Consider the following 10,478-nt stretch of genomic DNA (forward strand, 5'->3'; position numbering starts at 1 on the left):
TCATGCAAAGATTTGAGACAATGCTTAGTCTCATGCAATGGGAAGACAGAGCTTAGCCTTATGCAATTAAGGAGGCAGGGCTTAGCCTCATACAAGATTTGAGACAATGCTTAGTCTCATGCAAATGGAAGGCAATGCTTAGCCTTATGCAATTGAGGAGGCAAGGCTTAGCCTCATGCAAGGTTTGAGACAATGCTTAGTCTCGTGCACATGGAAGGCAATGCTTAGCCTTATGGAATTGAGGAGGTAGGGATTAGCCTCATGCATGATTTGAGACAATGCTTAGTCTCATGCAATGGACAAATAGTAAGTAAGAGCGGAGTATTTCTCAGCTGGAGATGGGTCCGGTAGCTTTATGGTTGTGAAAATAATGATTCTAAAGTGCGCACGTATTTGCGGCTATTCCTTGTTCCTGCATCCAAAGAAAAATTGTGAGTTTTGCGGGGGAGGTTGTTCGTGCCTTTGTCCGCTCGCTTTGCTCCGTTCCACACTAGAGTCCTGTAAAAGTTACCATGTGTAGCATTTGGCTAATAATAAAGTTTTCAAAAAATATGTATGCGTAGTTATTCAAAACATAGTAATGTGCGATTAAAAAATCGATTAGATGAACTAGTAATTGTGACATTATTAAAGACATTGCGACCTTCTTGACATAGAATTTTGAGGGTCCTCAAAATTCTACCCTAGTTATCTAGACGAACTTCTGGCTATTCCGCATACGGTGTCGTTGGCTGAACTTGCTTCGGAATTTTAAGGGTCCTCTTTAAATTTCTGCCCCAGTTTCTGATTATGGGGAAAATGGAAATTTTATTGTATTGTGACCGAACCCACAGGGCCGCCTACGTATCCCCTCTTAAACGGGAATCAGGTCAAGCATAGTTTAATTACATCATATGAAGAAATGCAAACAGTTTAAACATAGTATCTTTTGACTGCGTCTGAATTAATAGGCTTTGGCCAAATTTCTCCATCCATTTCTGCAAGTATGAGCACTCCTCTTGTTAGTACCATGTGAACCATGTAGGGTCCTTGCCAATTGGGTGAGAATTTTCCTTTGGCTTCATCCTGATATGGAAAGATCCGTTTCAGCACCAGCTTCCCCAGTGCGAACTGTCTAGGTTTGGCCCTTTTGTTGAAAGCTTAGGACATTCTGTTTTGATAGAGCTGACCATGACACACTGCATTCATTCTTTTCTCGTCAATGAGAGCTAGTTGTTCATAGCGGCTCTTTATCCATTCTGCATCACTGAGTTCATCTTCTTGTATGATTGTCAAAGAACGAATTTCTACCTCGGCGGGGATGACGACTTTAATACTGTAGACCAATAGATAAAGAGTTTCCCCGGTTGATGTGCGTATTGTGGTACGGTATCCTAAAAAGGCAAATGGTAACTTCTTGTGCCACTATTTTTGATTCTCTACCATCTTCCTTAGTATCTTCTTGATATTTTTGTTGGCGGCCTCCACTGCTCCATTCATTTGGGGTCGGTATGCTGTGGAGTTTTTGTGCTTGATTTTAAAGGTTTCACACATGGCTTTCATTAGATCACTGTTGAGATTGGCGGCATTGTCAGTGATGATAGATTCTGGAACCTCGAATATGCAAATAATACAGTCCCTGACAAAATCTGCGATGACTTTCTTAGTTACAGCTTTGTAAGATGTAGCTTCAACCGACTTTGTGAAATAGTTGATGGCCACTAGAATGAACATGTGCCCGTTTGAAGCGGTGGGCTCGATCGGTCCAATGACATCTATTCCCCAGGCAGCAAAAAGCCAAGGTGCTCTTGTTGCATTAAGTTCATTTGGAGGTACCCGTATCATATCTGCGTGTATCTAGCAATGATGACATTTCTTGACATACCGGATGCAGTTTGTTTCCATAGTCATCCAAAAGTATCCAGCTCTGAGTATCTTCTTGGCTAGGACGAAACCATTCATATGTGGGCCGCAGGTTCCGGCGTGTATCTCTTCAAGTAGTTTGGACGCTTCTTTAGCGTCAACACACCGTAATAGCCCTAGATCAGGAGTTCTTCTATACAGAATTCCTCCGCTTATGAAGAAATTATTGGACAACCTCCAAAGTATGCGTTTCTGAGAGTGGTTTGTATGCTCTGGATATTCTCTTTTTGCCAAATATTCCCTGATATCGCGGAACCATGGATTCCCATCTGTTTCTTCTTCAATATGAGCACAGTAAACTAGCCGATTATGGATTCTTACCGGAACGTGATTGATGAAATTCTTGTTTGGATGCTGTATCATGGAAGGACAAAGTGGCCAATGCGTCTGCGAACTCATTCTGGATTCTCGGAGACATGTCTAAATTCTATCTTCGTGAACCTCTTCATCATCTCTTGCACATGATATAGATATGGTAATATCTTGGTATTCTTTGTAGCCCATTCTCCCTGCACCTGATGTCCCAGCAGATCTGAATCGCCAATTACCAGTAATTCCTGGATATTCATGTCAACGGCCAAATTGAGCCCTAATATGCAAGCCTCATATTCTTCCATATTATTGGTGCACGAAAATCTGAGTTTCACGGATACCGGATAATGTTGACCTGTTTCTGACACCAAAATGGCTCCAATACCCACTCCTTTGAAGTTTGCGGCTCCATCAAAAAAACATTCTCCACCCGTCGTAGGCTTTGGAGATATCCTCTCCTACGACTGATACTTCTTCATCAAGAAAATACTTTTTAGTGGTTCGTATTCTCTTCCGATAGGATTTTACACAAGATGATCCGCTAATGCTTGTCCTTTAACCGCCTTCTGAGTCATATAGACGATGTCGAATTCACTCAACAATATCTGTCATTTTGCCAGCTTCCCTATAGGCATGGGTTTCTGGAAGATGTACTTCAGAGGGTCCATCCTTGATATGAGATATGTGGTATAGGCACATAAGTAGTGCCTCAGTTTCTGGGCTCTCCAGGTCAAAGCACAGCAAGTGCGTTCAAGCTGAGAATACCGTGCTTCGTAAGGTGTGAACTTCTTGCTCAGATAATATATGGCCTGTTCTTTTCTCCTTGTCTCGTCATGTTGTCCCAAGACACAACCTAAAGCCCCATCTAGTACTGAAAGGTAGAGTAGTAGTGGTCTACCAGGCTCTGGAGGGACTAGGACTGGTGGTGTGGACAAGTATTCTTTGATTTTGTCAAAAGCTTTTTGGCAATCTTCAGTCCAACTGGTTGCGGCATCCTTCTTCATCATTTTGAAAATCGGCTCACATATTACAGTTGATTGTGCTATGAACTAATATAGTTGAGACGTCCCAAAAAACTCATCACATCTTTCTTGTTCTTTGGAGGTGGCAAATCCTGGATAGTCTTGGCCTTTGATGGGTCTTGCTCAATTCCTCGGCGACTGACGATGAACCCTAATAACTTTCCTGTTGGGACCCCGAAGGCATATTTTGCGGGATTTAATTTCAAATTGCACCTCCGAAGCCAATCAAAAAATTTCCTCAAGTCTGCATGTGATATGTACTCTTCTTGGATTTGACGATGACATCATCCACATATACCTCTATCTCCTTTTGTATCATGTCATGGAAAATAGCTGTCATGGCCCTCATATAAGTGGACCCAACATTCTTCAGACCGAACAACATCATTTTATAGCAGTACACCCCCCATGGTGTGATAAAAGCCGTCTTTTCAACATCCTCTTCATCCATCCAGATCTGATGATATCCCGCGAAGCAATCCACAAAGGATTGGAGTTCATGCTTGGCGCAATTGTTGATCAGTATGTGTATGTTGGGTAACGGGAAATCATCTTTGGGACATGCTCTGTTTAAATCCCGATAGTCGACACACACCTTGATCTTCCCGTCTTTATTCGGAACCGGCACGATATTGGCCAACCATGTTGGATATTCAACCACCCTGAGGACTTTAGCTTTGATTTGCTTGGTGACTTCTTCCTTGATTTTTAGACTCATGTCTGGCTTGAACTTCCTGAGCTTCTGCTTTACTGGTGGACACATCGGAATGATAGGTAGCTTATGAGCTACTATGGATGTGCTTAATCCGGTCATATCGTCATAAGACCATGCGAAAATGTCTTCATACTCTTTCAGGAAATGAGTGTATTCTTCCTTCTCTGATGGTGACAAGTGAATGCTTATGCGAGTTTCTTTGACTATTTCGGAATCTCCTAAGTTGACTACCTCAGTCTCGTCCAGATTGGACTTAGGTTTGTTCTCAAAATTCTCAACTTCTCTGATGATTTCCTCAGGTATCACATCTTCTTCTTCTATCTCTCGCGAGTCACTATCCTTATGTTGCGTTGTATCATTACATGTCATAGTCGTTGGTTCATCGAGGTAAGAATTAGTAATGTTGTAAAGAGAAAGATATGAAAGATAATAATAATAAAACATCAAGCCGTTGATATGTTTTGAAACGTCAAACAAAGCAAATTTTAATGACTTCAAACAATGTTTTCTAAAGCAAAATACTGAAAGGAAAGAAAAAAAATGTTTTAAACAAAAATGGCCAAAAGGAATTGTTTTCAAAATGAATGACGCTAGCAGCCATGCTACCCCGGGACTCGTCGGGTCCTAGATGTTGTGGCAGTCCAGTTCCTAAGAACAGCTCCCTTCTCCATTGTCTGGATGACGAGGCCTTCTTCCTCCTCCACCTCAACTATACCACTGCAATCCATGTCTTCATCTTCCAAGAACAGATTCCTTAAGCTAGCTAGAACTTCATCTTCTTCAGATCCCCACATCATGTCGGCCTGATGAAAGGATTGGCTCAAACGTGGTACCGGTTGCTCAAGAGGGTAATAAGGACCACGCCATGGCGGCGACCAATCATCATACTCCTGCCAGGTGTACTGATATCCAAGTCCAAAGGTCGTGCCGTGATGTTTTAGCGGTATCGGTTTGGTAATACCTTGGAGGTTCTTCCCGAGCCCTTTACCGGGTTCATACCCTTCCCACGCTAGTATGCTTTCTATTTTGCTGCTCCACCATTTGTCTTTCTCAATTGCATTGACGCGCTCGATACGATGATAAGTCTCCCCACCTAACTTCCTTCTATTTTCCACGACCGGAACAGCTGGGTTGGTATAAATGGGATTACTCCCGTTTCCATGAATGATCACCTCCTGATGATTCCATTCAAACTTTACAGCCTGGTGCAAAGTAAAAGCCACGGCCCCGGCAGCATGTATCCAAGGTCGTCCCAACAGCAGATTGTATGAGGCGGCTATGTCTAGCACTTGAAATTCAACATCAAACCAAGTTGGGTCTATCTGTAGGATGAGGTTGGTCTCCCTAATTGTGGCCCTTTGAGACCCATCAAATGCTTTCACATTCATACTTCCTGTTCGTATCTCGTGCAGGCCTTTACCTAATCTTTTCAGAGTAGTTAGTGGCCATATGTTAAGACTCGAACCCCCATCTATCAGGACTCTAGCAATGAACTTATCCTCAAATTGCACTGTGATATGCAGTGCCCTATTGTGACTTAGTCCTTCTGGTGGTAGCTCGTCTTCAAGAAAAGTGATCTTGTGGTTTTCCAACACTTGTCCTACCATATTGGCCATCTCTCCACTAGTAATATTGCTGGGCATGTAAACTTCGTTCAATACCTTTATCAAGGCATTGCTATGTGCTTCAGAGTTCTGCAGTAATGATAGAATGGATATCTGAGCAGGGGTTTTGTTCAGATGGTCCACTACAGAGTATTCCCTTTCTTGCACCTTTCTCCAAAGATCATCCGGGCCAGTTTCAATGATGGGCTGCTTGGAAACATCTTCTTTACTTGTTCCCCTCAAATACTCGGGCGTGTAAACCCTACCAGTTCTGGTCATACCTTGTGTTGCACCAGTTTCTTCCATTTTCCCCTTTCCTTTCCTTTTTGCTTCTGCAACATAATCCCATGGTATAGCTTTATTCTTATAAGATGGTGTAGGTTCTACCATCACGGTGAAGGGTGTTGTTACTTCAACCTCAAACGGAGTTGGTGCAGCTACCCCAACTTTGATTGGTGTCTGAGTTTGTACCATGATAGGTGTGAGAGTGACTGGAGATGTTTCAGGATTATCTCCTTCTCGAATGAGTCCAATTGACCCCTCTGAGTCCCATTCTTCATCGGTCTCTATCATGTTTACCCCTCCGCCCATGTGATCCGGGAGGGGATTGTTGCGGACGTTAGGTGCGGCCTCCTTTGCCTGTATAACTTTGGTGTCAATTAATGTCTAAATCTTATCCTTCAAAGTACGACACTCGTCAATAGTATGACCTTTCATGCCTGAGTGATAGGCACATGTCTTATTTGGATTGACCTATTGAGAAGAGTTTTCCATGACAACAACGGGAATAGTGGTGACATATCCAGCAGCTTTCAGTCTCTGGGCGACCCGCAGTCAAAATTTGGTCTAGGTTTTTGATAGTTTTGCCGGGCTGGCAGGGAGTGATAGTATGCTGGCTGGGTTGGTAGGCAGTGGCGGTTTGTGGATATCTGGGAGGTGAAGGCTGATATGTGGGTGGAGGTGTTTGGTATGTAAGAGGAGATTTTGGACCTTGGGCTACCATAATGGCCCCTACTTCTTTCTTCTTGGATATACCCCCTAACTGCAATGCTTTGTTTGTAACTTGGAGTGTCTCAAAATTTGTCACCATTCCGCTTTTGATCCCGTCTTCTATTCTCTCTCCCAACTTGATGATATCAGAAAATTTATAGTTTTCAATAACCATCAAACTTTCGTAGTATTGTGGATCATGAGCTCTGATGAAGAACTTATTCATCTATTCTTCTTCCAGCGCTGGCCTTACTTTTGCAGCTTTAAACCTCCACCGAGTAGCATACTCGCGGAAAGTTTTCGTTTGGCTTCTTCTTGAGATTTTGAATATAGAAAATGTCTGGTGCATTTTCTGTATTAAACCTGAACCGATCCATGAAATCCGATGCCATGCCTACCCAATTAACCCATTTCTTTGGGTTCTGACTGATGTACCAAGACAGGGCATCTTCAGTGAGGCTTCTCATGAACAGCTTAATGCAGATTCTTTTATCCCTGTCAACTCCTACAAGCTTGTCACAATATGTTCTCAAATGTACCTTCGGATCACCTGTTCCATCAAACATCTCGAACTTGGGAGGTTTGTAACCCTACGGCAGTTCTACGTCTGGCTGAATACACAGATCTTCATAATTCAAACCCTTAATGCCTTTACCCTCTTTGACACCCTGGACTCGGCTTGTGAGCTTCTTAAGTTCCTCTGCCATATTCTTGATGAGCAGGTCCTTCTCGACGGATTCTGGTGTGTATGGGGTTCGTTAAGTGGGGAGAGGTAGAGTTTCTACGTATATGGGGTTACTTTAGTGGATACCGGGGATTTGGGTGTAGTGATGATCATTGGTTGAGTTCTGCAGATCGGGGGTGGGTTGCGGTGTATTTTGAGGAGTATGGTAGGTAGTAGTTTGTGGATACTTAGTCGGAAGATGTTGGTTTTGAGGAGGAATTGGTAATGGTGGAGAGTTAGGATTTTGAGGAGGTGTGGCGTATTGATAAGGTGCAGGAGGGTTTTGTGGATGTTGGTTTGGTGTGTTTTGAGGAGGTGCTGGGTTTTGGGCGTTCTGTGTCACGACCCAAATCGATGGGCGGCGACGGGCACCCGGTACCTTCCTCAACTGAGTACCAAAATAACGTATCTTTCTTATTGCATCATCATATACACTTGACATACAAGCCAAATAGGCCAACATCATCATTTATAAACTCACAACATAGGCCGACAAGGCCGTACTATCTTTCACGTACACGACATATGTCTACAAGCCTCTAAGAGTACGTAAAGGTCATAAAGGTCGGGACAAGGCCCCGCCATAATAATCAGTACATGTCCTAATCATACTGACCATATAAGTAACTCCGGAACAAATGGAGTGCACTAACATCTTCCGCTGAGTTGATCGCCTACTTGGAGGACTCTCGACATGTCTATCGAGACCTGCGGGCATGAAACGCAGCATTCCCAAGCAAAAGGGACATCTGTACGAATAATGTACCGAGTATGTAAGGCACATAAATAAATACATAACAGACATGAAAGAAATATAGAGTAAATGACTCAACCTGTAAGGCTGGATAACTCTGTAAATCATGAAATAATTAGAGTGTCATGCATATGCGTATGAATGTCATGTCGTGCATAGGTCCATGTTTCATAACATAATCAGGTCTCTGAGGGCATCTCATCATATCATCTCGACCACTATGGGCAAAATCATCAACGTATATCAGATGATCAGGTGGTGGTGCATATATAACGCCATAACCTTTTTCCATATTCTATATACATATATATACATATAAATACGCGTATATAATGCCATCTGGTCATGGGTGTACATGTATAAATGAATGAAATGCATATGAAATACGTTAATAAAATCTCTCGGCATGTTATAAAACCATTATGCCTCTGATTAATATCATGAAATAAACTTTACCAACTTACGTATTTTTGAGACCCATAAACAGATGATAAAATAATATGACACACGGGGAATCAATAACATAAGCATTTCTAGTATTTCTGTGAATAGAGTTATTTATGAAAGTTGTGTATTGGCTCGTTTCGTTCGTGTTGTATAGATCAAGCCAAAAAGAAAGCAGGGATATCCTTAACATACCTGAGCCGATTCTCTTAGAATTTGCAATTCACGCTTTACAAAATCAATCAACAAACTTTATCATTTTTTGGTATACAGATTTGTTTTGCTCTATAAAGAGCTCACGATCAGCCAAGAATTTGGTACGCTATCAATTGTTTTGCAGTTCACGTATTTGGTTTGTAAGACATATGAACTTACATTGCCAAAAATGTGAAGTAACATGATAGTCTTACTAGTTATAGAAAGCTTTTGGTTGCAAGAATAATATTGCTAACGTTCTCACTCTGATTGTAATGTCCTGGCATTAGAAATATTAGGAATGGATTAGAATCTGGTTGTAGTATTTTGTAAAGAATTGTAGGAATCTAATTTGTAGTGTTTTAGAATGAAGTGTTGTTTGTAATCCAAATCCTAGAAATGAAGTGTCTTATGATTAATATACTAGGTTGCCACCTAATCAAACTTGGTCAAGAGTCATTTGGTTGTTTAATGTCTTGCTGCCATGTAGGGGTGGGGAGGTTTCTTTTGATTTTATCCAATAATTATTAACTAATTAGGTAATTTCCCGCTACCCGGTAATTAACTAATTACCCGCATAATTAAGAATTATCTCAAATTACGTAAAATTTTACTTATTTTTAATACTCTTTATAAATCCTACTATCATGGTCATATGGTACCTTGTATGGTACTAGCCCATAAATATCAGATATTATTGCTCGGCCCGCATTTTACCCCAATATGCCAAACTTGGATGAAAATTCATTTTCTTTGACTTGCATCCCCTCTCACCTTCACGAATTTACTCATCACTTATTTGAAATAGCATGATACTTATAATCTCAAAATAATCCCATTCCCGAACTTATGTCGATTAACTGAAGACGAAACTTTAACATATGAAAATGCGGGATGTAACATCATTCCCCCCTTTGGAACATTCGTCCTCGAATGTTGACTGATGCACTTATCATTTTCATAACCTATGGCTCTTGCGAATACTTTAGTACTCTCCTTGCCATCTAGGCAACTATCCTGTGAATAAATCCAAAGGCCAAGGCATTCCCCCCCTTTAGGCCTCTTTCCCACACCATGACTTGTGGTCGGAATCCTTCCAATTTTGTAACTATTGCTACCTTCTATCATGCAGCCTGTACGACTTTGACCTTGTAAGTGCGCCTATACGACTCTTCTCTCCTTCTTCTTCTAGCTTTTAGCCAATCTCTAGGCCTCACTTTGTAAACATATATAGAGCTTGATAAAATGTCCCTCTGGGCATCTATAGGTATACTGAAGTTCTTTGCTCGGTACTTTGTCGAACTTATGAATATTGTTATATCTTATTTCATAGATCCGCTTATCCATTCATATGACTTTACTGCATCGAGGTAGGTCATACTATACCATAACTCTTACTTCGATTTATCGTTACTGAGGTCTGCTACCAAACTCCGGGTTACTTTCGTTACTTATCCCATCTGTATAAATCTAAGTCCTTTAATACTTCCTCATTACTTGTTCATCTTAAGAATGACGGCCTAATCTCACCTCATACTTTGTGACTTTTGTCCATCCACTGTTGATTCACCTTAACATTGATCCATCATTTACCACTGATAACTTGATCATTTATGTAACACCGCCGCTAGGGCTCGCGTCTCATCAGGGGCATCTGGAGTGATTAGACTGATCCACCTAGGGGTGATACCATGCTTCCATAACCGTAGTTCATAGCATCCTAATGTGATACACCTTACGTGGGTATTTTAATCCTGTACAATTCATGAACCCCTTCTTTTTTTTTCTTCAAATCTTTACTCAATCTTAGGCCCAA

At 41.5% G+C, this 10,478-nt stretch overlaps 1 protein-coding gene across 1 annotated transcript; it reads right to left on the minus strand.

The window, feature by feature from the left end:
* Positions 1–912: 912 nt before the first annotated feature.
* Positions 913–3,221, minus strand: LOC138901515 (uncharacterized). Its single transcript, XM_070189287.1, has 5 exons — positions 2,980–3,221; positions 2,344–2,434; positions 1,865–2,256; positions 1,180–1,315; positions 913–1,065 (listed from the first exon to the last, which is right to left on the minus strand). The coding sequence occupies exons 1-5, from the start codon at positions 3,219–3,221 to the stop codon at positions 913–915; spliced, it is 1,014 nt and encodes a 337-aa protein (XP_070045388.1).
* Positions 3,222–10,478: the final 7,257 nt, after the last annotated feature.

Source organism: Nicotiana tomentosiformis, chromosome 11 (genome assembly GCF_000390325.3).
Source record: "Nicotiana tomentosiformis chromosome 11, ASM39032v3, whole genome shotgun sequence".
Lineage (NCBI taxonomy): Eukaryota > Viridiplantae > Streptophyta > Magnoliopsida > Solanales > Solanaceae > Nicotiana > Nicotiana tomentosiformis.

Bases quoted from the DNA above. Each gene is read 5' to 3' on its own strand.
- LOC138901515 (XM_070189287.1), bottom strand. From the start codon at position 3,221: ATGATGAAGAAGGATGCCGCAACCAGTTGGACTGAAGATTGCCAAAAA. The intron at 2,257-2,343 runs GTTCACGAAGAT...TCCATGATACAG, and splicing joins GTGCAAGAGATGATGAAGAG to CATCCAAACAAGAATTTCAT. The intron at 1,316-1,864 runs GTATGTCAAGAA...ATTGGTCTACAG, and splicing joins ATGGAAACAAACTGCATCCG to TATTAAAGTCGTCATCCCCG.